A 27,981-nucleotide genomic window follows, 5' to 3' on the forward strand; every position below is an offset into this window, starting at 1 on the left:
CTACATTGGCAGCTCTACTGAGGGTCTTGTTAAAGAAAGGCAGTGACAGATTTCATTGCACTCTACATGTTGATTATTGAAGAAGTAATAAATTCCTTTCTTCCCAAAGTTGGAGTGTGAGATGTCTTTGCTATTAAGAGAGTGAATCTGGGGGTCTGTGAGGTAGATGAGGCCTTTCCCATTACCTGTCACCCAACCTGCAGAAGAAAGGATACATCTTAGTATTAAAAAATCACACCCTTTGCAGTACCGTAGTCAGGGCTGTCTGCTTGGCACAGCCCACACTCTGTTAATGTCACTTCAGTGATTCCCAGTGTGTGCCCATCTCAGCAAAAGCAGCACCCTAAGAAGTACGTAATGAATATTTCATTAAATGAACATCATAAAGATACCTGTGTGCTAAAGATTGAGTCTGAAGGGTTTTATCCTTGCCTCTTAACCAAAGATCTCAATTCTCTGTTAGGTGAATAGGGGACTTTTTTTTATGCTTGCCAATTTTATGAAGGAGGAAGTGTGACAAAACCCACTCCCTCTTTCAGTGTTTTAGATGGTTCCCCAAGACACATCCTTGCAGACCGGCTTTAGTCTAACTGGACACAGACCACTCCATGGTATGAAGCTGTGGCATACTGGGGAGCTTGTAGCTTATGTGGTCTTGCTGTGACACAGCACAGAACAAGAGCATTGCTCAAGGGAGAAACATACCTGCACATACCTCCCTCGCTTTACGTAATTCATAGACAGTACGTCCTTTATATAGCTTATTCTGCAACAGGAGAGAATATGCAATAAATTAAGTTCACTGTAATACAAACCTTGCAGATCAACAACAACGTCTGTTCCATTCGAGAACTCATAGGAGAAATGGCCGTAGGCCAGACCATACTCTGTGGCTTTGTACTCGTTCTTTACTACCTTTGTGTTATTGGACAGCTTTACAAACTCCCCAAGGATGTAGGGCTCCACGCTCACACACCCTTTTATAGTTCTGTCTTCCAGTATCTGAAAAGAAAGTTCTAATGACAGTCATGCAAGCAGAGATGTGAAAACAAGGATGCTATAGAGACACCTGTATCTTGAGGTTAGATTCAAATGAGTCTGACTTCCCCAGCCGAGAGAGCAGAGGTCATGAGGGGGTGTTATTGCTGCTCCTTTCTTAAATCCAGGCCTCAAAGAAGTTGTGAGAAAAACAAGAAGTATAAACTGACTAATTTTAGGTCAAAAATTAGCAAAAGTTTCCAGTCATCAAGAGAGCAGCTCTAGAATGATTTCTTATTGGAAGCAATGGAGGTTAAAACACAAAACACAACATGGCTGTTTTTAAGATATGTCTTAATGAGTGTAAAAATGGATTATGCAGTGTTATTGCCTGTGATATCAGGGCACTAGGCCTGATGAGTCATGGAAAGGTCCTTTCCAGTTCTGTGTTCCTGAAGTTTAGCATCATGCAGAAAATGCCTCAAAGTTGTCCTGCAGCAAATCAACTTGTCTGCAAGAACCTCACTTGCTGGGTTCTAGTTACGTGTAGATGTTTTTGTCATGCTCAGAATGGGTCACTTTGTTCTTCAGATTTCATAACTACCCCTGAAAATAGATGTTCGTATACTGTTAAAATTTTATAAAAGGCTGGGTGACTCCTGGGCTTCACTGATAAGTTAATTTCTGACTTCTAACAGGACACAGCATCTTTTCTGCCAGTTCACCTACGAACTCACAGCTCTACTGTAGGTGTGGCCGGTCCTGAATGAGCGAATGCACCTACCAGCTAAGACCACATGCATTACAGCGTGCCATCTAGAGGAGGCCTAACTCCTAGTATTTTAAAATCAAAATTGGCTTAACATCCTCTTCCCATCAATTCATTTGCATTGTTTAGAAGACAGTTCTTACCAGGAGTACTGCAGATGGGATATAAAAGATTTGAGTAGGGACCTTTTGCTCATACAGCCTTTTGTTGAATTCTGTCACGTAGTACTGGGCAGTCATTTGCCGTTCCACATCACTGAAATGATGAAGAAGCCCTTTTTCTTCTTTATATTCTTTCCCAACATACCTAAGCAAACAGAGAAGTGTTTGGTGTAGCCAGATTTGCAGCAGACTGCATTTGGGAAGCCCTACTTGTGACAGAGAAACATCGCTACAAAGCAGAGCTTGGCTGTTCAGAAGCAAAGCCAGCTGTTGGTGGTGCATTTACAATGGCACTGATTAGAGTTGTGGGTTTTTTCTTGCATATCTCTTACAGGCATAAAATGCTGCACTGATCAACCAAATCCTGGAACGGGGGGTTTCATGACACCAGAATGTTTAAAATCAACTCTTCCTGACTGTGTATGGAGACCCAACCCAGAGGTACTTAAAATGCTGTTCTTAACCCAAAATAAATCATAAGCTACTTCTAATAACAATCCCAAACCTGCAGTTAGCAGAGCTTTTCTGGTGCAGAAGCCTTGATGAAGCAAATAGGTGATTTTAATCCTGCTTTCAGACAAGATGCATTTATTGCATAAACCCAGTGCCAAAATTAAAGAAAAGCAACTGAAACACCTTTCTGCCTATAGCTATTGATATATATATATGCATATCTCTCTATATATATTGCCATATTGCTAATTCTCTAATGCAAAGAAGGCCAAATAAAAAGGAAGCAACTTTTAAGATCCCATGAGATTACCCCAGCACAGGTGGGGTGAAGTCAGGCCTAAGAGTTGTCACGATGGGCACTAACATGGCTGTTGGACCACAACAGTGAAGTAGCTTTTTCTTCACAGAAATTCAACAGTAGAGAGTCACATGGAGTGATGAAAAGAATCAGCATAGTAAAGATTGACAAAATGCCTGAGAGTTGGGAAAGCCATAAAACAGAAAATCAGTCAGAATCTAACCAAATGTAAACTAGGCTGAAATACAATAAACAAACAATCTTCTCTAATTGTGACTATGATTTCTGTAGCTGAGTGAAAACTTGTACTATCTTCTGAAAATACTTGATAAAAGTTACTGTCCAACAAGGCACTGGATGAGCTGAATCATACATATAAGACAAACCTTACCAGACAGTTTTTATTCACATTGACACAGAAGTAGCATTGATAAACATTTTGTTTCAGAAATTGATTCGGTCAGTACCTTCCCAGGCTTTCTTCTTGGTGCAAGAAGTGTATCCAAAATGCACGTCTCTGTTTGCCTTCCTTTGCCACATTCAGGTAGTCCCCAATAAATACAGCTGTTTCTTGGCCTGTCCAGAGGCCTGATTTCTTTGAGTATTTTAAAAGAAGAGCAGCTACAAAAAGAAAACACCACAGGTAAAATGGACAATTCCACAGGACTGCTCTAAGCCTGTCCTGAGGCATGAAATACCAGCACCCAAGAGATAAGATATCCAGGCTCCCCTGAAAGCAAAGAATTGGGTTATAAAAGATAAGCTAAGAGATATCTGGGTGCAGAGTTGGATATTTTACATTAAGGACAAAAAAAATTTCTAAACAGTCTTGAGACATACAAGATAAGCCCTAAGTGGGTTGTACTAAATGCTCAATGAGGTATCCTATAGTGGGTTGCTCCTAGCTTCTATATTTCTTAGTGTATTGATCAAGTGTCTGTATATTAAGGTATGGCAAATAAATTAAGCTGTTATTTATGATTAACTTAATAATCATGGTCTCAAACACATACTTTGCAGGACTAAATGTGGAATCTAAATGGGCTACAAAACCAGAGACTCAAGTAACAGGGTAGAAAGGACTTGATGAACTTGCACAGGGAGCTCAAGCAGCCTGAGTTACCTCTTGCACGAAGGAAGCGAAGCAGGAGGGACTGAGGGGGCCTAGAGATGGAGCCCTTTTCCATGAAGCTGTGACTAATGTGCAAATGGGTAAAAAGAATTAGGAGAAAATGTTTCAAGGGAGTGTTCTTCTACTGCTAAAATTCTTGTGCAAAAACTCATAGCACAAACAACAGAACATAAAGTCCTAATAAGCGATGACTAAAACATGTTAAAAAGCCTCAGTCAAGACTGTTCTCTGTGGGAGTACCTGTTGCTGTGTTAAAATACCCGTTGCTGTGTGGAAACTTACAGTATGCTTTATGAAGCTGTTTAGACTTAAAAATTCCAGTAGGCATCAGTCTCTGGACAAGCCAGTTATGTTCTACCCCTGCCAGAAGCTGCATGTAATCTTCATCCCTCAGAAATCGAGCATCAAGGATTTCTTCCTTCGTTCTCCCAGGTGTGAGGAGAAAACCACTTGCCCCTGGGCTCAGAAATGGCTCTTCAGGGGAATTCTTGTGCATCTGTGCTGATTTGTGCCATGAAATCAGAGATGAACTGGATTGCCTCTTGCTGCTCACCACGTCTTGAGACCTTTCTTCATCTTCTTCAGTAGTAGCGCAGTCAAAGTGCTTGGTTGTGGATATCTCTCCCCCTGAGGGCAAAGCTGTTGGTGCACTGGGAGCTGGTGGATGCTCTGGAACAGAGGCTGTAAAATAATTGTTTACTAAATCTCCAACAGTGATGAAATCAAATTCAGTGTCATCTATAGTTTCTGCCTGGGCATCAACATCAGGCACGTTGAGCCTTCTGTTTCCCACCGTGGCAGATTTCCTCAGCCAGTCACCTACAGAGGAGTTGCTGGCCATTCGTGGCTCAATGCTCGCTGATAGCACAGAAACAACCCCATTTGTCGGAGGACATGCGCCAAACGAGGGGTCCCCTGTGCTCCCCGCAGTTTCTCCTTCTGGGAGAGCGAGAGAGGGGGCGGAGCGGCGCGCCCGGCCGCTGTCCGTGGTCCTGCAGCACGGCCCCGCCGCCAGCTCCTCCCAGGAGGAGGTGGACTTCTTCTCCTCCTCCTCTTCCTTCTCCTCCTCTTCCTCCGGTCTCGTAGGCACAGAGTAAGGAGTGGGGAGGGAAGGATCGGCGTTACTCTCCAAGTCTGCTTTATTCAGCTTCCCAGCTTTCTGTTCTGAAGCGCTTCCGCGGTGTCTTCCCTCCCGCAGCTCTTTACCCCAGGCACAAGCCTTCTCTACCAGCCTCCCAGCCAGGGGTGTGTCTGCCTCTAAGGAAGGCTGAGGAGGTCCCAAACAGCTATGGGGAAGCTCTGGAGAAGAAGGGTGGCAGGCTCTGGGAGGCAACGGGCGCAAGTGCGCAGCCTGCCCATTTTCATCAGATTCTGTTGTGCAACATTGCTGCTCTGCTGAGCCCTTGTCCTGCTGCTGCGCTTCCCTGGGAGACTCTTCGCTGCTATTACAGTTCAGTTCCTCCCAGCTCGAGGAGTAACTTGTTTTGGACAGCTTGCACCAAGAATTTTCTGAAGTAGTGGTTTGACTCCTGTTTTGACATCTGCTGAAAATACTGTTTTCATCAGTTATTTCTGTTTCTAATGGTTCAATATCTCCATCAAAGGAAATTTTCATCACATCAGAACCGATGTGTTTATTTCTTGTTTGGCCACTGAGTCTCTCCAAGCTACTTCCTGCTGTTGGTGAATTAAGCATTTTGTCAGGACCTTTCCTCTGGTTCATGGTATCTTCAGGGGTATACACAGTGTCTATGTTTTTGGTTTCTGTTTTTAAGGTTGTGATACAAGCTCCCACTTGGGTTTCTCCTGGTGTGGTTTTATGAATCCTGCAAGAGTTTTCAAACACTTCACACACTGACAGATGATGCTGAGAATGTATGGCAAGAATTTTCTCAAAGTTGGCTTCCCCTTGCAGGATAGGTTTTTCCACTGTGCCTTTATAACTGTCTGGAACGTAAGACCTGGCATCAGAATTAGGGAAGCTTTCCACTTGCAGGCGCTTCTTAACAGATGTGATCAGAGACATGATCTCTTTGGCAAGCATTCCTTTCTCTCCCTCTTCTGCAAATGACGTGCTGTATGAATGCAGTTTTCCCATGGCCTCTCTACATAGCTGACTCACTTCATGGAGTTTCTCACTCTCCCCGTAGAGCCGTCGATGCACGGTTGTGAGGCAGAAAGCAGCTTTAATAAAACTATGGAGCTCCTGCTTGCTGGTGACAGGACTGTCATAATTCTTGGTGAGGAGGCCGATCTCAAAGGATTCTTTGGCTTCAGACAAGTAGAACTTTCTCCTTTCTGAAGAACAGTCCTTGGAGTGACTATAGGACAGCAAACACACCCCACGGATGTTCTGGGAGGGGATGAAAGAGGAATAGAGGGATTAAAAACCTGGACCTCTGTCAGAGATAAATAAAGGGAGGAAAAATGTTTCTTTCTGTTATACCATTTGAAGCAAATAGAGCTCTAACTGCTTGCTGCTGTGTTTCCTCAAGGAAACATTCTTTCTCCTTTTCCTTTGAAATCTATCTGTAGTTATAGGAGAAGGAGCAAGCCCAGAAGGGCTACAAAGCCCATCCTCGCTCTGTGGACAGATATACTGCTTTCTCCCCATCTCCTTAGCTTCTGATTGGAGTTCAGAGTAACATATAGCATCATACGCACAACACAGACACAACCCCCTGTATGATGCAATGATTCGGATTAGAGACGAATTTAGTAGCCTGCACTCTTTGCTTATACAAATAACATTTCAGAATGAGGACCTATAGAATACTTACCATGGCTGTGAGCACAAAGAGAGGGGTGTACTGGCTGTACACTGCTGCTAGTTTGCAAGCCTCAGCAGCTGACAATAAGCGATGATCGAACTCTTGGAGAAGGTTCTGGTGAAATGAAAAAAGCAAGAGGGAAACCCTGATCTCAAAAGATCTCTTTTCAAGAGATGGGTCTATCTGGTAAGCAGCCCTGTTAGACTGAAGCAAGGAAGCTTGGGCTTTGTTGTCTGTTGTAGGTTTCCTGAGCTTTCTGAGATCTTTGAGTCTTGACAGAGCAGGACATCATCTCTTAAACAACAGCCCCTACTTCTGCAGGAGTCTTTTTGCTCAGGTTTACCACAGAAGTGACACTTTTTGTCCCTAAAAATATTCTATATATTGCACAGACACAGACCCACACACTCTGTAAATATTCTTAATGTTTTTCCTGAAGCAAGGCATTCTTCCAAATAGGTGCTAATGAACTTTTTCAACAGGAGCAATGGACCTTTCTTCAGCCCCCTCAGCACAGGAGAGGAACTGGAGGAAAAACAAAGTATTGGTGAATTTGGGACAACAACATACAGTCCATCTGAAGAATATACACACACAAATACCAAATGAAGCCTTACCAGATCAATCTCAGCATTGCTTTTAAAACGTACATAATCCTTCTCGTTCATGGAAGTAAAGATGTCTGCCATAATACCCAAGGAAGTAGCAATTCCCTGAAAGAGAAACGGAAAATTGAAATAGTGCTCTTCCCCTTGTATTTTTATTTTTACTGTTCACATTAAAGTAGGTTCTATGTAAAATATACCAGAAAAAAAAACCAAACAAGATACAAAGAGAAGCACTGCTAAGAAATTCAGAGATTATGTCTTCGTAGGGTTTTATTAATTTCACCTTGCAGAAAGTGCAGCCTGGTGGACACCTATGAGTTTCCATGAGTGGCGGCTATCCTGATTACCACTAGCTCTAGGTCCAACTTAAATAGCATTGCATTTTCCTTAGCATTGCATTTCCCAAGGTGCTGTTTGTGACAATGAAAGTGATATCACCAAAACCTGCATTAAGACCTTGCCTAATCATATCTGAAAAAAGAATTGATCTGTTTTAACACTGTTTTTCACAAAAGACCATAGAAAGCAAAAAATTATGATTAAGAACTGGCCAGTTGATTCCAGTCTTTCTAAAAAGTCCAGGGTGAAGATGTCTGGACAGCTGATAGAAGTAGTAAATGCTCATCATGCACAGGCTAAGAAAACAAGCACACTTGACTAGCTTATTGCACTGTTTAAAAAACTAACATAGTTGGACAAAAGTCAAGAGTTCTTTGTGTTGGTAATTTACTCTTCAGTTTATAACTGTGTTTTTTTGTAATTTGTAATTAGTTCTACAAAACCAATTAAAAGTAAGACATGAACATGTAATATATAGATCTACGAACCTGCTAATTCTCCCTCTCTGGAAGCTTTGATTTACATGTGCTAGCTAAGGGCCTGTCCAGCTAAAAAGTTAAGAGTGCTAGGAAGCATCTGTATGCTTTCTGCAAAATTAACTACACATCTTTGCTCCTGTAGAAATGTTCTGGGATTGAGGGCAAGCTTTAAGGTATGGCAGAGGAGAGGTGACAAGGTCTGTTTTGTGGTATATCCTATGCTGGTGTACAATTACAAAACTTCTTAGAGCATCACCCTAGGACTTGCAAGACTTATGTTCACATTCCTGTTTAGCTACGGACACACGGTGTGACTGCTGCTTCATCTACAGGGGGAACATTAGCATTGCCAAGCCTCACAAAGGTGCTAAAGACAGATAAGGTAGCTGTTGTAAGGTGTTCAGACACTGCAAGTGCCAGGGAACATCCATCACCCACCATAGATAGTGTAGTACAGCTTGTGAACACTCCAGCAAATAGACATGCTTGGTTACTAGGAAATAAATTCAGACTTAGTCCTTAAAAAATAAAATAAAATAAGATAAGATAAAATAAAATAAAATCTATGACTGCATTCTGGGACTAGTCTGTCCTTCAGTCTGTCAGAAGAAGCTGTGATATCCTAGGTGATGATTCACTCCAGATTATTCTGCCTAAATAAACCTACTACTTTCATTCCCCTTCAGGAAAAGAGGTGTCTGTAAGTCTGTGTATGCATGTGGAAACAATGTGCAATATCAGCTTCAGCTAGAATATTTGTCCTGCATGTTAACCTTGCCTGAGGTGTGTAATTGAAACATTACTGCTAAAAGACTTTTCTGACATAAACAAAAGCTAATCTGGAATGATTATTAGATTGGCAAGGCTATCCAGGGACAAAAGGAAATCCTACCTTTTTATCTGGTTGAGGTAGTTCAAAATATCCCACAACTGAAGCCCAAATCAACTCTGCTGCCTCATACCACATGCCTGAAACAAATCAAAAGAATGGTCATTAAGCAAATTACTGCTACAGATGGCTTTCGGTAGTTTATTTTACACTTTACTTGAGTTAGGAGCCCTCGAACCAGTATAAAACCATACCATGGCATTTTTTGCTTTGGTGACACTAGACATTTATTAGTTTCCTTTAGCTTTGGGCTGTGCATAAACACACATTTTGCTCATGAAAGTTCAACAGTCATGGAAGATGAAAGGTCATGCCAAAAGCATAATATTAAGGCCATTGGGCTCAGGTACCAAGCCCTGAATACAAAAGCCCATCATGCTGAAACTGAGGGAGTTTCTTGTATTGAGAGAGGAAATTGCTGGGATGTTCCTGTGATAAGCTACTGCATGCCTTTGGGAACAGCAAATTTGTGAAAAGAGTTAGCAAACATAGATTAGCACAGGGAAAAAGGGAACAATGTTTCAGACTGCTCCTCGACTTCTGCTAAGATTAATAATAAAACACTGATTTCTGAAATGTGTTTGCTTGGTACTTGGCTCCAGGTCCTTGCTGCAAACAGATGTGTGTACGACTCCCCTGTGGCTGTGTTATGGGCATCAGGCAGATCAAGCTAAAATGCTGACATATGACAAATGCACCATTCTCAAGCTTGACTGCAAATCAAAAAATAGTGGGAAAACTTGAAGAGATGTTTATAGACGAAAGCCTTACCAAGCTTTTGCAGAATCTGTCCTCTGATTTGTAAGCAGACTGACTGAACGAGGATCCTATCGCTTTCCTTGGCATATTGCCAGGTACCTGCAGAAAGAGCTGAAAAACTCAGTACAGAATGAAAAATGCTGCTGTCACTTTAAGCCTCTGAGGGCAACCTAAATCCCCATTGATTCTCCCCATTCCGACATTGAACAGTTTCAATACAAAGTTACAGTTTTCACATTTTAGCAAAGAATGGTGAAGAAAAGATAAATGTGGTGTAAGGAGCCATTACTGAGGTCAAGTTGGCTGTACTTGAGGCTTGTGTGACTGTTAAAATTAGTACCAAAAAATCCCATCAAAATAGCAACTATGATATTAGAAAAGATATACAGACGTACCTGTCGCTCCATTGTCATTAATAAGGCTGCTTAGGATATATTCAGCTTTTAAAAGCTTACCTGATTAAAAAAAAAAAGGCAAATTAATATAAAACTGTATCATGAAGTGAACAAAAATACTCATCTGTGAAAGCCCCTGCAAATTGCACTCTTCTTCCCAGCACTGTCATTGTGTCCATACTTAGACTAAACTTTTCAGTTAAGTGTGCACTGCGGATGCTACCTCATGCTCAGGAACCTTTTTGACATAGTCTGTTTCACATGGAAAAAAATACCGCAAAACACACTGATGAGGCAACTTCTAGCTAGACACTTGCTTCAGAAAAATCTCTGCCGTATAATATTTAACCTGATACATCGCAACATCACCTGCAGATAGATTTGTTGCTGTCAATATTCATAAATGTACAGACACTACATCCTGTAATATGCAGTTGGACAGTAAGGTGAAATTACATGTACATCTGTTTTACTCAACACACTACACATTCCTGGAAGAGTGCTTACTCTGAAAATGTGGGACAGGCTTCCTCGAGCCAGGCTCTGGTATTTGTGTTGAATTTCTGTGCATGCTGCCTACACTCTAGAGTGCGGCTTCAGTAAACCCACTACAAGGAGCAAACACCAGATACCTCTCTTTTACAGGGGAGGCTAAGGCTGTGTGTTGGTTTCAGGGTAAATCCGGCTGTTAGTACAAGCCTGTGGTAGGCAGATGGCTGCAGGCACCCATTTCTTGCTCCCATGCATTGGGCTGCTGCAGGATTCACAGCAGGGGAGGCGGCAACAAGACTGAGGCAGGCACTGATGTGCTGGCCACCCCACGGGCTGGGAATCCCTGCTCTTGCTTCTCTTGCAGAAGAAAGCAGCCTAGCCTGCTTCCCTCAGCAGCAGAGCTGCCTGCTTCTGTCCCAAGGAAACATGGGTTTTCTAAATTGAAACTCATTCTGGTCTCACTGGGGAGTTCATCATGAGGGGGAGCTCTGCAGATGCCGTTCAGAGTCAGCTGAGTTGATGTCCCACCACAGAAAGCATAGCCACAGGCTATGCTGCCTCCCTGGCACTCTCTGTTTAGCTTTTAAGAACCACCCTAAGCACAGAACCTATAGCCAAAACCCCAGCATAGAGAGGATGCAGCATGCAACACCACCTGGGGATTTTGCATGTCAGTCACCTGTCGTACGGCGCAGAGGCTCTGTCGCATGGCCTGAGCCATCCGTGGTTGGCTTGGTGGGCTGCAGGAGATGCCTTAAGGTCTAATTGGATAGTTTTATTCATGTCGGACCTTGCTTTTTGTCTCAATTGTCCAGCTGAATTCAAGAAGGCTGCTCCAGCCAGTGAAGCGGTGTCAGTGCTGGCTGAACTAGCCCAGCAATTGGAGTGTGGCAGTGCCCAGCCACCATGGCAGTGGGAGCATGAGAAACCCACAGCCACAAATGAAAATGGCTATGCAGCGAAATTATAGTTCTCTTTTCTGGAAATAAAATACTCCTCAATTGTGTTTCTCAGAGCAGGTCTGTTAGGCTTTGCTTTCCTCTCCCCAGTGGGACAGTAGGAAGATGATACATTAAAAATCCTTCAGGTGTTGCCCATGTCATAGGAATGATGGAATTTTTATTTATTTTTTTTTTAAATCAGTCTATCCTCGAAGGGTTGTAAGCTGTATTGTTTGCATAGTCAAGTGGTCCCACTGAAAAAAAAAAAGCAGCTGGGACAGTACAGAGAAAATGCCAGGATTCTAATTTACTTTTTAAAGGCCCTTGGTCAGAAGTATAGCAATTCAGATATCCCTGTTTGAAACCAGCAGGGAAGATTTGTTAAGGAACAAAAGCTCCAATTAGTATTTTCCACACCCTTTCACAATTTTCTCTCCTGCTTTTGGCTCTGAAACCCTTTATACCAGCCCCTTTGTGCTAGTGAGAGGAGCTGGGAGGGCTCGAGGGGGCTGGGAGTGGGCTGTGTGTTTGAAAAGATGGCACTGGGGCCATAAGCATGTCATCCCCAGAAAGGGACAAAGTATCTTCTTCAAAGTCAAGTAGTTCCTAATTGGGCCTGAGCTGAGAAAATGGCGCGGTGGCTCCCTGGGAGCTGGTACCTGCGTTGACGGAGAGGCGAGCCTGGCGGATGACCACCTGCGGGCCGATCGGCGTGGTGGGCTGCAGCTTGTGCAGACCCTTGGCGATCTGAAGAAGTTTGCTGGAGGCATCAATCCAATATAGGAACCGGTCAATCAGGAACACAATAGCAGCTGCCGTTACACAGTCCTTGACCATGATGGAGGCTCTCAAATAGACCTGAAAAGAACACCAGCGCCATGGGGCAGCCTTGGAGAAAGTCACCTCGCAAAGGCTCAGCTAACTGTTTACAGAAAATATTAAGCTTTGCCTAATGGTGCTGCCTACACAGCATTTTAAAACAGATTGAATATCCTCAGTTATTTGCTGTAAGGCAGCTCCACAGTTTTATAGCAAGTGAAGTACTGAACACTATGAGAAGCAAATATGCACTAGCAATTAAAAGGCTGTCCCAAAATTTCTACTCACATTTAAATCTTTGCATTCCTAGGAATTTGTACACAGGAGTAAGTTGTTGTGGCAGTTATCAGACAGGATTTATTATAACCTATAATTATGACTATTTATGGTTATATTTTCATTTTTAAGATAGGAAGGTTCCAGTTGTTCATTTTGTTTGAACTGTAGATACCGTTCCTGATTTTTTTTTTGGTCTTTCTAATTGTTGTTTAGTATTGGAAGCCACATAGTTTGGTGATCTGTTGGTGAATTTAAACCATGCAAACTCTCTTGGATTCCCACAGCAGCTGAGTCATCACAGTGACATGAGGAATCAGCCAGAGCTCCTGAGACAGCACACTGTGCTAGGTGACAGGAGGCCATCGAGGCAGCCATGAGGAGGCACACAGCCTCATTGCAGCTGCAGAAGTCCACAAGGACCTAGAGAGATCTGCCGAAAAACTGACCCATCCTGTGGTGGGCAGGGGTCAGCACTCCTGCTGGCAATGGTCAAGTTCTGCTTTGTGGTTTGGTAAATCACCAGAGGAAAAAGAAACCCAGAAAACACCTCAAACCATATGAAGCCTCCTCAGAAGAAGGATGTGCTTCTCAGCTCATGCATGTCAGCGAGTAGCTCTACTAACGACAGAGTAAAACAGCACAGGGGAGGGAGGATCAGGCCCCACAGCACCATCAGAGGATGAGAGACTGACAAGAAAACTTTGTCCAAACCCACACTGAAACATCAAGTTTGGCAGCTATCTCCCATTTTTGTCTTAGCATCAGTCTCCTTCCCTTGCCCTCCCTGTGTGAACACCCAGGCAGAGCCAGAGAGACACCAGTGTCACTACCTGCTTCAGACACCACCAAGGCTCCTTGGGCACACTCCCTGGGCTCCTCCCTGCCTGATTTCTATTGTCTTTGCTTTCAGCTCAGAGCTCCACAACCTGACAAGACTTGTTCTTGCTTTTTAGCAGCATAACCACCATCTGATCTGGGGGAGGAACTGTAGCAGCCTGACCAAATGACATTTAGTTGTTTCACGGGCACAGAGCCCTCTGTGGTGCAAGAGAAAGCCCACGTCAAACGGGTTGGAGAAGAGCCTACAGTATACGGCAGGAAGGCCAGCTTGTCGCACTGATCTGTTGCAAGTATTTGCTAGCTTGTTTGCACTTCACTGAGGCGGATTTGTACAAATTTCCTTTTTTCCTGAGCTCAAGTTGGATTTTCTAAGAGGCTGGCACTTGAAAAGGATTCCTGGAGCTGGGCACGCACGGCTCCGCTTGTGCTGGTCAACAATGGAGGGATCCCCCTCTCTAAGCACCTGTAAACTGACACTGCAAACCAGCCATTCGAAATGCTATGAACAGGCCATATATTTAAGCACAGAGCATCGCCTAATCTATTTTTTTTCCTCCCCTTCTTCCTTTAATAGATCGGAGCACAAAAGCCTGAGAGAGGGTGACCTACCAAACAAAAGGGCCTTTGAGTCCCTAGGAAAAGTAGACTTGGAGGAGGATGGAAGGAATCCAAGTGGCCCTATTATTTCCACTTGCACTAATTAGACATTTTTCTGTCAGCTATTGAGCACTGCTGAGAGGCCAAACTCACTGAATTCATTTCTAAAGTGTTTACAGAAGTTTGCATCTGTTTGTGTCTCTTCAGGAGGAAAATAAGCACTTCAATAGCATTGTGGAAAATCTAAACGAAGCATCCTATTCTGAAGGGCTTGGCAGTCTTGCAGCTGCATAACTTAACTCTCCGCTCAATGCTGAAACCTCTTGTGTCCCTCTCCAAAACCAAATGGATGCAAAACGTAGAAAAGTCAAGCAAGGGAGAGAAACCCGGTTATTTTTTTTTTAAAGGCAGGGCTGCACGCTGTGTGGCACACAGAAACACGGTTCGACGTCAATCTTTGCAATTATGTCCCCCTGTTCCAAGCAGTACACTGAGCAATTCATACCCGCTCCTTTCATTCACTGCCAACTCGTGTGGCTGGAAAATTCCTCAGCACCTTCAGATCGTGCCGGACACGCACACAAAACCCGCACAAAGACACTCCCCTCGCCACTCGTAAATATAACACGCGGCTCCCTGTCACCCAGCCCAGACCCAGGGAAACTCTGTTGACTTCAGAGGTGTCACAGCCAGAAACTCCGCGCCGCTTGCTGCGCACGGACACTTTGTTCTGTAAACAGATTTACTCACTTTCTTTATCACTTTAAAGCCTATGTAGATGCATCAAGAGAGAGAGAAAGAGCGAGGTACGTGCACACTTTGTTTTAACATCTGTGTCCATGATGTGCAATGCATATGTCTAATTGAGTTTATGACACAAAGGGAACCTCGCGGCTGGGAAGTGGAATCAGGTGGTGACAGAATTAAATTTGCACGAGATTTCTATACACGGACCATTGGGGAAAATGCAAAGCAGCCTTTAGTGAAGGGTTTGTCCTTAATGGCGATGAGTGGGAGGGTGTGCTGTTTGCATGGTTTCCTGCATTAGCGAGTTAGCTCCTCCTCACACCGGGACTGAAGTTTGGGTCCCAGCTTTGGGTTCAAAGCCACGACGCCTCCTTTGCATGGACAATGGGGGCTGCTCCCAAGGGAGGGGAGAAGCTCAGAACAGGGGCCATCTGGCACTAGAACTGGCAGGAAAGCGTCAAAGGGAAATTATTGGTGCATAGTAAATGAGGATGAGGAGGAGGGGAAGAAAATAGGGGAAAATCTTTATGTGGCAGCTGATGTAAGAGGAATTACAAGCCAAAATAAATGAAATATTGATTTAATCCACTCTCTCTGCCCTCTTTATAAAGCAAGGATCCCACAGGCACACCCCCACCCACACCCCCCCGCAGCCTCAGATCAGGAGGGTCCCCTTTGGAAAAACGTCTCTACAAGCAGTGAGGTTAGAAATTGGGCAGGAATAATTTCATTTTCAGAATATTCCTGCAGTTTTACAGACACTCTGGATTCCTGTGTTGGCTTATATCCATTCGCCTCAGACTATTTCAGTCTTTGTTTCATTTGTAACTGTGGCTGAGGTTTAAAATCTTAGGAAAAAAAAAAACCCCAAGAGCAGTCAACAAAGAAATTCTAAGTCTGCACAGAGGGCAGGAGTTTCAGTGGCATGTACTTCTAGGTGCCTTAATTCTCTCACAAGAGCTGTTCCTAGTTAGCACTTCACTGAACCCTAACAAATTGCCGTTTGCTTTCCACCTACACTCGTCCCCTGTCAGATTAAACACAGTCACAACACCAATGGCTCTGGCTGAAGTCTCAACCCTTTTACCCCACGCACTGTTAGCAAAGCCTGTCTTTCCAAGAGACCAAAGCCGCTGTCACCGCATGGGACTTCTCTATCAATCTCTGCCTTTCAGCTGGCAATCAGAGCCCACTTGGCAAATAACAATGAATTAAGCCTCCTACAACCTCCGTGATGGGCAGAAGAAAGCAGGTCTGTGATGTGCAGGTGGATACTCTTGAAACACAGGACAGTCAAGTCACACAGTAAATAGCTACAGCCTGATGAACAAGAAGCTTCTGGACACTTTCCCCTCTGCTCAGAGCAGCAGAGAACCCCATTTAATGGCTTGATTTTCTGAAGCTGTTAATTAGCTCAAGTTATTCATCCTGCAGGCAATGGAGAGCTGGGTGTTTATTCAATGAGAGCAGCATTAGGTCCATTATTAGCAGCTCAAACCACCACAGAATAGGTCAGGTTTTTTACAACTGACCATGTCTTGCTTCACAAACTGAGAAAGTACTAGAGCGAGAATAACCCCTGCTTTTATCAATAGCCTCCCTTTTTTGGCAATTTAACTTGCCACTGATTTAATTTTACTACTATTGGCATGTTCCACGTGCTGTTCTTGGCTTCCACTCTCTCAGTGAGGGACACTGCCGTCTGCAGGAAGCAGAGCTCCAGCAGACCCGTGCCTGGATGGTCCTGCAGGCAGGGCTGGCTCCTGTGCTGCAGCCCCATCCCTGTCAGGGCAGAGGGGGCCTCCTGCAGCCCCCCAACACAAAGCAGAGAAGGCATCATCCCTGCCCAAGCTGCTGGTCGCATGTAACTCCCAGTGTTGATTGCGGACAGAGGCGATGAAGGGTGCGCACCTACCTGCAGGGGCAAGTGGAAGAACCATCTGTGTGATGAGCTGGAGAGGTCTCAGGCAGGAGGAAAGCAGCAGGTGCCTCAGGCTGCTGAACAGCAGCATGTTGGGGCCAGGACAGAAGCACAGCCCTTCAAAGTGCCAAGGAAGCTCCTCAAGCAGATACCTGACAAGGCAGCAGGGATTTGGGGGGACTGCAGTCTTCTGCAGGAGTGCCCCATTTTTACTTCTTACCAATAATGGGTGCAGTAATAATTTTGTGGCCCTGATTAGTCCAGCTCAAGCTCTAGACTATTTATAAACTATTGTGGTACATTAAAACACTATCTTGAAGGGGATATTTTAATACTTAAAAATAGCTAAGTGCGAGTCAGAGAACTCCCCCCCCTCCCCAGGCCCCAAGAGGGCGGCATCAACACCATTATAATCAGCTAAAAATCCAAGAGTCTCTTTCCTAAATCTGTGTTCTCAAAACATACATCCATTTGAGAAGTAGTTTAATTTGGAAGGAAACCACAAGATAGCCCTCTCAGTAATACAACATTTCAAGTATTTTCCAGGGAGGAAAATATTCCACGAAGCCACATCAGAGAACAGCAAACCCTACCCATAAGCAAAAAGAACTGATATCCCTATAGGTACCCAGGATCAGACTTCACATTTTTTATTTGGTGCTCCACATAAATTCTGCTGTAGTTTTCCCACACAGGCAGTGGAACACCAAATGCTTTGCAGCATTGCGGGCTGGCAGCACCAGGCTGGTCACCCTGTGCAGCTGCAGCTCTCCTGTTTTCATCCTGCAGCTTCGCCAGGAGTGCAGCATCCCAACCCTGGCCATCATCAGTGACAACTGAGATAGCTGCCATTCTCCTGCGCTGACAGGACCTCACCTCTGAGGCTTCTCATTTACAAAGTGCCAGGGATCACGCAGCATAAGGGAGGCTGGGATGCCACCGATTCCCTCTTGTGCTGAATTCCGCCCACAGCCACAGCTCTCTTTTCCGTCACTCTCCGTTTCGCTGGGATCACCCAAGAAGAGCTCTTATGAGGCAGGTAGCAAAAGGTCAGCCTGAACAACGACAATCCCAGGGCTACGATTTAGGGCTTTAATTCTCCTGTTACCACACCAACAGGTAGAAGGAGGAGAAAACTAAATCCTCAGCCTCCTCTTTAGTTCTTTTTCAAAGGCTCTCAGTTCTCAAGTGCCACACACACATCTCAGAGTAGTTAGGGCAGGTCCCTCAGAATGGTTTCCCTAACAATAATCCACCAGCATGTAATTAGCCAAGGCCAAGGCTGTGGGGACTGATTTTCTAGATTTTTTTCAATATTCCCATTAACTCCAGTGAGATTCTGCACCAGCAGGGCCAGGATCCACTTTCCCACACCCATGGCAGGGAGCACAGGGTGGGCCTGCACCGCTCCTGCAGCAGGTGTGGAGGTACCTTAAACCATAAAGTCCACTTTAACATTAGCTGCAAATGCTTTTCCTTGGTGTCTTTGCACAGGCAAGGCTTTGGATGATGAAATCTTCAAAGCTGGGAATTCCCTTTTGTGTTCACACTGTACCTACCCCAGCACATCTTCATGGCTGAATGCCTGAGCCTGGGTGCAGGAACTATTGATATGTACGATAAAACCAAAGTGAAGCCCTACAGCATTACAATGGGTTTGAAAACAAACTCTGATCTTGCAAAAAATAATTAAAATATTAATGTTGCATGAATAATCCCACAAGAGAACTACTTGTGTGCATAGAGTTGTCCTTCAATGCAACCCACAATAGGGTTTGCGGGATCAAAGCCTACGTGAACATGGGCATGTTGCCCTCTATTGGCTGCTCACTGAGTGTAAGGATATTTCCATCCTTTCAGATATGGGAGATCTGCAGCAAGGGTAACTCCTGGCAGCCTCCGTTTTGGAACTGCAGTCCCAGAAAACAGGATCCCTCCTTAATTATAGTCATCAGCAAGACTCCTGTTACAATTCTGATTTTGGTCTAATGCTAAAAACAAAAATCCCAGTGCCTTCCAGTTTTTGCTTTAGATACAAATGTTGGTCATTGCCCTTCAAGCCTCAGTGCAAATTCCCACCAAAGAGACCGTCATGCTGAGACGGGGGCTGCAGGATGGCCCCCCCCCCAGCAAACAGGGAGGCTCTCTTAAAACCTGCTACAAAAACATGGAAAACAGTATGTTGAGTTTGTTGAACTGGGTTGGCCTTTGTACTGGTTGGTGAATCCCTGTCAGGGAAAAGAAAAACAAAAACCAACATAAAACTCCACCTTCTATAAGATGTAGAGATTTTGTAAAACCAGAAGTGCTGGTTTGCCTAAGGATTACAGCAAATCTGTTGCCTTAAAATCCCTAAGGAGGTTCATCAATTTCATATAGTGGAGAGAGAAGTAAAAAGGAGAAAAGTTTGCATCCATTGCCAAAATCTGCCTTGAACCCTGCTCCAGCAGCAGCACGACTCCCATTGAACTGAGGCTGCAGTGAGAGTGCGCCAAGGAAAGCCTGGCTTGCCGCTTCCCCCGGGGCCCTAAGCTGGTTTTGCCATGCCTTCCTACTGCTTCAGCTACTGTGCAGAAGTAATGAGCATCCCCCAGCAAAGGCGAAGAAGAGCACTTTAAAAGGATGCGGGTGCAGGTGGCTTTGCCTTCTTGATGTGTCAAACTAGCATGCAGCCACCAGCACTGGGTAACCCACTTTTTAAAGTGCTACACTAAGGCAAACCCTTGAAGCCAAAGCCTAATCCGCTTACTCACTGTGCTGGTCTCATGGAGCTTTTCAGCCTACTCACAGAGTAAAACATCCTCATGGTGAGTGCTGGTTGCCAGCTCTGCCTCCTCGTAACACCGCCAGTGTGTTATGGTAATGCCTTTCATTCATGGATCTCAAAGCACTTTTTAAATGTAATGAATTACGGTTTATGAGCTTATTCTAAGCATGGCAAATTAAAATAAACAGAGATTAAAAATTTTAAAGGTTTTTCTGAACAATAAATTGACAAAGACTTATTTTTTTCCTTCAGGGAATTAAATTATCCTTCTGTCCCTCATGCCAGGGAAAAAAAAAAAAAAAAAAAAGAGAAGAAAAATGTTGGTCAGACTTTTATCTTTCCTCATCACACTGTAATCACTTCTCTTCAGCCTCATTTCCCCCCCAGCTTTTTATTCAAAGAACTGAAGCAGCCTTTGCTCTGCCTTGAAATTTTATTTAAAAAAAAAAGGGAGGGGTGGAAAGGAATGGATGAAGGGGAAAAAAATCCCTTTTCCTGACTAATACTAATAATACGGGTCAAAATGTCAGTCTATCTACAATTAAATGGAAAACAAAAAAGGTTTTCCCTTTTTCCCATGGTACAATGGCACTGGAATATAAATTACCGATGAAGATGAAATAATACTTCAAAGCACATGGGGAAAGGCAGCACAATGTTTACAAAGTATTTTCAACCACAGGACGAAACATTGAAGACAACGGTAACCAATGGACTTCAGGGGGTGTTGGTGAATAGTCTAAAACTAGCATGCGGTAGGATTTTAGGTCCCTATAGTCTATGACCCCACGATATGCTTTGTTTAACAAGGGCAGCTGCAGTTATCAACAGATGTTTCAGCAATAAATAATTGGTATCATCTCAGAAAAGATCCATCTACCTGGGGAGAGGGCATAATGCTGCAAACACTGCTCCACTATTACAGCCACATTAATCTCCCATCTAGCCAGGTCTCTCGGGGAGTTTACTGCAGGTGTTTATCCTGGGAGAGAGCAGACAAACGTTCCAAAGTTAGAGAGCTGCACGGGGATTGTAAAGGAGGTCAACCTCTGCCATAAATTTCTGTCTAAGGCCACACACACCAAAGAGAAAAAGAAAATAAATACCCAAGAAGCAGCCGCTCCCTGCCCCCCTACCCGCCCCAAGCGAATTCAGGATTCCCGCAATGTGGGATGCTGGCAAGGGGACGCTGGGGCTGACACCTCCCAGCCCTGCAGCTGGCTTTTCTGAGCCTCCCATTGCTATTAAATGTGATCTTCAGCCTCAAACAAACCTTGCTGGCCCTACTTGCACAGGGCTTTCTCTGGAGCAGGTGAAATCTCTTGGCCACTTTGGAGTTAACAGCAGTTTTGCAGCTGGATTTCAGCGAGGTCAGACTCTCTCTCCGCACCCCATATTTTCGGGCTGGACTTCCCACGAAGAATGGGGCTGTGTTGGCTTCAGACATTCACCACAGTAAGCAAAAAAAATCCCTCGTGAACCTCATCTTTACTTCATGTCTGTCCTGCCAAAGGGATACTCACTAGCCTAGGTACGTTTACCGTTGAAAAGGGAGTCCTCTGTTTGCTACAAGTCATGTCTGACATGCCTCTGAGAAAATCAGAAAAATAAAAAGCAATCCACATTTCTTGCTGATTTTTAATCATTAAGCTCAACCTCATCACCTTACGGGATGGGATCCCCACGTACCACTTGGATCCTGTAACTCCCTACACAGACAAGAATCCTTGCCTCACAGAAGTCACATCAAATTCTTCCCTTTCCTGCCTAGCTTTGGTTCCCAATGGGATCCTGTTAAGCAATTCTCTTGAGAAAAAGAAAAGCAGGTGATGAATTGTGCAAGTCCTACTCAAGTGAGTAAACCTCACTGGCTCCCAGCAGCACTGAATCAAACAAGGCACATGACTCTTTTCAAACTCATGGGTTTTGTAAAACTTTACATAAACATTCAGGATTCTAGTTTCATTATAATAATAGCTCTTCAGGGAAGAGACAAACATTATCTTAGTGTAAACAGAAGCAGAACTGCACTCTGAAACCAGAGGAACTGACAAAGCAAGTGCCCAAACTAGTGTGGGCTGAGCACAAAAGTGTGTAGAAACAACATAAATGCAGTCAAAGTCATCGCTAAATATTTCAATGGACAAGACTGCTGTTCTGCAAGGTGCTCAGTGCATGGACAATCCCTATATGCCTCTGGGACCACCTCCACGCAAGGCAGAGCCAGTGCCCCCCCCTCAGCAATGCCTTTGTCATTACTACCTAGGCACTTTCCTTGCACAGCAGCAGCTAGTTGCCAGGACACTCTCAACACTTAATCCATTTTATCTTCCCTGCATCAGAAGAGCACATAAAACTGCAGTTACCAGCAAGATGTCAAACCAACAGCCTCGCATGGTGTTGCACGCCCATCTGCCATGAGCTATGAGCCAATGGACCAGAAGCCTAACCTCGAGGCAGAGCTCCCACTGATCTTACAACCTTGGGCTCATGGGCAGCGGAGAGCAGGGCTTCCCTTCCCTTGGAAGATGCAGTGGTGACATGGGGATGAGCTGTCACACAAGGAGGAGGAAGCCAGGATTCACACATATTGCTTCATAGCAACTTTAATGAAAAAAACTGAAAGTACAAATAACATGTGTCCCTCTCTTGCCCGAGGAGTGAAACAAATCAAAGTTACATCTCTAGTTTGGCCCTTAGACCTTTGTGAGCAGCCCCTTCCCAACACCGACTCGCTCACCTCCGCTTGCTGAGCAGCTCCTCACCTGCTGTGGTTACAGTGCAGAAAAACAAGCCCCCAAGCCCCCAGGTAATACTACCTACCAGGGCTCTGTATACCCTCAAGCACCTCAGCGGGACATTTTATGCAACAGGTGTGTTGGATTTCATACCAGCAAATCAGGGAGCCCCGCGCCGATCATATCTTGCAGGTTTGTTTTGTCTTCTGGGCCTATGTCTTGTTTGTATTGCCACTTCTCCGGCACAAAGGGCCACTTCATTTCCTTTGCCTCCTCCAGAAGGGTCCTCAAGTCCTCAGGAAGCAAAGCTGAAAAGGTCAAAGTGCAGGTAAAGAGACTGTAGCTGGTTCAGCCGCAACGGCTCCGACAGAGCACCCACCCTGCAAAAAGCATACCTCCCCCCCGTGACCCTCTCCCAGTTGCTGCCAGCTCTTAGCTCTTGCCACCAGCCTTACAGGGAAGGAAGGCAAGCTTGCCTGTCATCTGTTCCCCTTGGATGCTCTGCCCTCCAGGTAAATGGGAGCCCTCAGCCATTAAACAGGCTTTTAGCAGGAAGCCACAGCGGCTTGTGGGTGGCTGGGCGTGAAGAGCTGCTCCAAGAGACGGAAGGAAACCTGTTCTCCCGAGTGAGGAGAGGACTCCTGGCAGAGCAAACAGGGCCAACAGCACAGAAAACCTGTCCCCCTTGCTCAGCGCTGCCTGGAAGATCTTGCTTGTGACAGTGGCGCAGCCAGCTCGAAAAGCCACATACAAACTGGGAGATAAATCCCAACCACATACAGCAATTAGACAAAGATCTAAAGGGATATAATGAATAACAAGCATACACCGATGAGAATAATTATTTGACTGATACCTCAGTAAGAAGAGTTGTTGGTTTAAGTCACTTAACCTGCTCTCAGAGCAGTAGCTGTAGACTACGCCACACCTCCCTTCAGCACAAGAGAGCTCACTGCTATAGCAAGACAAAGCTGTTTCAGCCAGGTGCCTGGGAACCGCCATGAACATCACAGTGCCCACAAATGCATGGCAGATACCAGCTGGAGTCTGGCCATAAGAGTCACTGTCTGAAGCTGATGCATTTTCTTTGAAGCCTTCTTAGCCAAGTAACTCACACTAGCTGAGGAGCTGGCCTGAGCTTCTGCATTTCTCTTGTAGTTTGCAACAGAAGTTAAAAAGAATTTAAAAGGACAAGGTGCCCTGGGTCCAGGCACGCTCCTGCCAATGGGGCACCCAAGCACAGCCAGCACTGAGCTGCACAGAAACCCCAGTCCTCACCCAAGGGTTTCCAGACCCTACCCAAAGCACCCCTTACCTTCCAATTGGAAAGGCCAAGCACAAAGGAGTCAAAAGACGGATTTTTTTTGATGAGGGCAAAGTACTCCGAGCTCCCACACCTGGCCTCTGATCCTCCAGCGATGTACCAGAGCTCATAAGGCAGGATCTCCAACCTGGCCTGACTAAGGATGCAACTGCTAGTAGGAGCACACAGACAGAGATCTGGGCCTGGATTTGTCCCTTTGTTTCAGATGCAGCCCACATTTAATTTTCCCAGAAACAGCCGTGAAGCTGCAGACTGTGTGCTGTGCTAACCACTCGGCCAGGCAGCTTCTCTGGCCAATAAAAGTGGATTAACAGGGATTATTGACCAGATGGGGTTAATGGTGATCATCAGCTGCAGATCTAGCCCCTTCTGGCCATTAATCCCCAGAAAAAACTCTGCTCAGAAACCTTCATTGCTTTAACAAGACAATGCAATAAATGTATTACTACAAATTTTCTAATCAATCCTTTACAGACAACTGTAGAAAATGCACTACATACATAAAAATTCTTATTTTGTGCTCATATTACAGTGCATTCACCAGTATGTTTTTCCTGGGAAAATGTGGGAAGTGGGATACTAGGGGCCCTTTCGCAAAAAGTAACCTTTAAAAATATGATCACTTTTTCCAACCCAAGTTTTCTCACTTGTTGCTGCAGATCTGGACACAATTCCCATTACCCATCACAGCTTCACATGCAGCTACGTTTCCCTGCCCTTCTGAAGCGGTGTCTGGAGAGGCTCAGCGCTCCACGAGTGGCAAGGTGGCCAAGTGGCAGGGCTGGAGGGGACAGGAGGTTGTGCTGCTAGCTCCCCCCCTTGCACTTCTCGTGGTTCCCACTGCAAGATCAATGCACAAGCAGGGACACCTGCAAAATGAGGAAGGGAGGCGTTTATCCCCTGTGTAGAGTGGTCAGAAGGTTGCTAATACTCAAAGCTTAACCTTCCTAAAACCTTCCCCAAAGGAAGATGGAGGGTGAATGGAGTCATGGTGGACACTGCTATAATGCTTCCCCATATGATCTCATAGAACTGACATTTTGAGGGGAATCTAGAGAAACAGAAATGGGATGCTCACACAGACAACCTTTCTGTCTCTTCTCTGCCTTCTTATTTTGTCTTTCCTATGCAAACTCACACTTAAATAACACTAAACCAGTTAAAAATAACAGTGTCAGCAAGTATGAAAATAATGAGAGAGATAACATGGCCACTGGTATTCTCACTAAAGCATAAAGGTATCACTGCTAGCCTCTCATTCCTGTTCTCCATGCTATCCTTAGTTAAATGTTAACCCCCCTCCTACTTGATGCACTGAAGAACAAAGAATACAGCCAAATTCTTTAACATTGAATTTTGATTTTTAAAGAGGCATCCCCAGCAGTCACTACTGCCCAGCTTGTTAGAAAAGGAAACCATTAATGTTTATAAATACGTGAAGGGTGAGTTTCAGGAGGATGGAGCTAGGCTCTTCTCTGTGACATCTAGTGATAGGACAAGGGGCAATGGGTTCAAGCTGGAACATAGGAGGTTCCACTTGAATATGAGGAAAAACTTCTTTACAGTGAGGGTGACAGAGCACTGGAACAGGCTGCCCAGAGAGTTTGTGGAGTCTCCTTCTCTGGAGACATTCAAAGCCCGCCTGGATGCGTTCCTGTGTGATCTGATCTGGGTGTCCTGCTCCGGCAGGGGGATTGGACTAGATGATCTTTCGAGGTCCCTTCCAATCTCTAACATTCTGTGATTCTGTGATCTAGGAGCCTTCAGTCATCTTTGGTGTTGGCCATTCATGTAAGCCTAGTGATGCCACTTTGAGCCTTCCTCCAACATCTAGGTGTCACCATGTGAAAACAAACACAGTGTGTTAATGACAATAACATGATGTTGTGTCAGGAGAACATCCATTGGAACCACACAAACCCTCTGGGGAGCTAGTGGGAACAGTCCTGTAGCTTTCAGCTACAATCTGACTCCCAGGACGAGAGTTTGCTCTTGTACAGATAGCTGTGCTCACCACCGGCAATATCAATTCGCTAATCAACGGAGGTTGCACTGGCACAAAAGTGGATTTGAATGATTCCTAGCCTAAAAAAAGAAGTTAAAAAGAAATCCAGACCCATCTAACCCCCACTCTGCCCCCTCAAATACAGCGAGATAAGGATTTGCTCCTCCTCTGCCCGCTCCCCCTCCATTTATCTGTATTTGGCTTTCAGTTCCTCCTGCGCCTGGTCTGAGCGAGCCGGGGGGAACAAAGGCAGCACCGGGAGGAGGGGGTGCCGGGAGAGCCCCCAGCCCCCTGCCTGCCGCCACTGCTGACCCCAAAAAACCAGGATAATCGCCCCACTCTCCACATGTGGGCCCGCTGCTCGCCACCGCTGCCTGCGAGCCACCTGCCAGGGGAAGGGGCAGAGCCACCACCCTGCCAGAGGCCCTGCCTTCCCCGGGCCCAGCACCCCAGCGGTTATTAATATCGCTGTCACCGCCCGCTGCCCGGCACTTTTTCTGATGGGAACAGGTCCTCGGAAAAGCCTGCACCTCACTTCAGGCTCTGATGGCCCATTTCCTGAAGCAGTTTACCTGAAGGACCATGTCTAATGGAGTGATTATGAGGGCACTGATTTACCTTATCTGGAACTAAACTGATTATTTCTCATACTTTGTGGTATTTAACAGGAGAAAAAGAGGGAGGAGGATGAGGGGAAAAAAGCTCTACCTGATTAGGAGTTCAAGAGCCTATTCTAAAGAGCCATAATAAAGCTTAAAATAATTTGTGATGAGAAAACAAAGTACCCTTTGTTGAAAACAAAAAGAGAAGAGAAAAATCTTCCAGTATCCATAACAGAAACCTAGATGCCACCCGGCACCACAAACAGACTTAGGTGCTTCAGAAAAGGCAGCTGACCTCCCAGCAAGAACAAGGGTGTTTGGAAAAACATATTCTCTACGGCTCTGTGCTCCGAGACAAACAAAGGATTTTAAAAATCAAATTAACATTATGGCCAAGCCACTCATGCAAAGCAAAACCAAACTTATTAACACTAAACGGGAAAACAGACAGTACTGCAAATGTTTCATGCAAAGGAAAACTACACATAAATAGATCTTTGGTGTTTTTTTACTAATGCCTTTATTTTTTTCCCCAAAAAATTTCACCTTCATCTTTTACTATATTCTTTCATACTTGCTGAAGTTATTTTTCTGTGTGGCAGAAAGGAGTACATAACCTCCATACCCTGTGCCAAAAAGGTGTAACTGAAACAAGTCCAGACATTCAAATGTGGTTTTTATTTTATGAACTAAAAAGCTGTGGCAATTAAGCTATGTAGTCCTCTGAAAGTCTTAACCTAGAGAAAACTGAAGCAAGTGTATTACATCCTTTCATGACTGACGTGAATTGGATTTCCACTGGAATTAAGAAAGAACAAATTTTTTTACAAACCACTCTCAAAGCACCACAGTAATATCAAAAGAAATGTTGGTTTCCAGAATGTAACGCCAGCATTAAAACAAATTAAGAACCCTCCTTTTACAGGTCTTGCTAAATACTGCTTCCTTTCCTGGTTATTTATTCCAGCCATTAGCTGGCATGGATTTTCCTTTCAAGAGGGATATTGCAAGTTTTTTTTCTTTGGACACCACTTATAGAGGTCACGTACATTTTACAAGATAAAGATTCAGGCAATGAGCTCTTTAATATATTAAGAGAAGCTGACAAACAGAAAACGCCCTCCCCCAGTTCCTATGAAAGGAGAGGAAATATGTGCCCTTATTCAGAAGTTGCATCCTTTTTTTCCTTTCTTTTTTTTTTTTTTTAATAACTGAAATTTATGTGCATCAGCAAACTTTCCGGCATTGTCCTTCCCAAACTAAACTGTTCCTTACAGCCTCATGTTTACTGAAGCCTAAAATTAGAACTGACAGCAATTCACTGCAACAAAGTGGGCTTCTTTCCCTGTCTGCCTGTAGCCTGTATCCCATTCATGGCCTCGAAATCCAGGCATCTCTTGACACTCATCTGCCAGGAGACAAAAAATAGGGCAGGGCTGAGGACCGGCTGGTGGTGCCGGGGGGCCGGCCGAATGGGGACCTCACCTTGGCGCTGTTGGTATTCTCGCTTGTCTTCCTCGCATGTGTCAGCCTTGGCTGACAGGACCGTGTCCAGAGCTCGCTTGCACTCCTGCAGCAGCATGGCCACAGCATGTTGATTATTCATGAAGGCTGATCCCACTCGGCTGTGAATTGGGTGTCCCCGGGTGCACGGTGATCAATTACTTAAGAGTAGACACAGATTCTAAATGAAAAGGATCCCTTCAAGGCTGAGGTACCTGGTGAACAAAAGACGGGGAAAATGATTAACTAAAGTATCATCAATTATCTGAAAGGCTCAAGCAGGGAGAAATAATAGGGGAAATACATGAAAATACATGACAGCCTCAGAGGACTTTATTAGAGGAGTGTGTGAAATTACTGCAGGGTCTTGGTGAC

General features: G+C 44.8%; 1 protein-coding gene across 1 annotated transcript; it reads right to left on the reverse strand.

Moving 5' to 3' along the window:
* ALPK1 (alpha-kinase 1) lies at positions 1-27,709 on the reverse strand. The gene is made up of 13 exons (XM_010088199.1): positions 27,589-27,709; positions 22,326-22,480; positions 12,124-12,322; positions 10,032-10,091; positions 9,649-9,735; positions 8,881-8,957; positions 7,180-7,275; positions 6,572-6,676; positions 4,074-6,144; positions 3,127-3,280; positions 1,891-2,053; positions 816-1,002; positions 1-197 (listed from the first exon to the last, which is right to left on the reverse strand). The coding sequence occupies exons 1-13, from the start codon at positions 27,707-27,709 to the stop codon at positions 1-3; spliced, it is 3,672 nt and encodes a 1,223-aa protein (XP_010086501.1).
* Between the last annotated feature and the right edge of the window lie 272 nt (positions 27,710-27,981).

The sequence above is a fragment of the Pterocles gutturalis genome, unplaced genomic scaffold, assembly GCF_000699245.1.
Source record: "Pterocles gutturalis isolate BGI_N339 unplaced genomic scaffold, ASM69924v1 scaffold17156, whole genome shotgun sequence".
NCBI lineage: Eukaryota > Metazoa > Chordata > Aves > Pterocliformes > Pteroclidae > Pterocles > Pterocles gutturalis.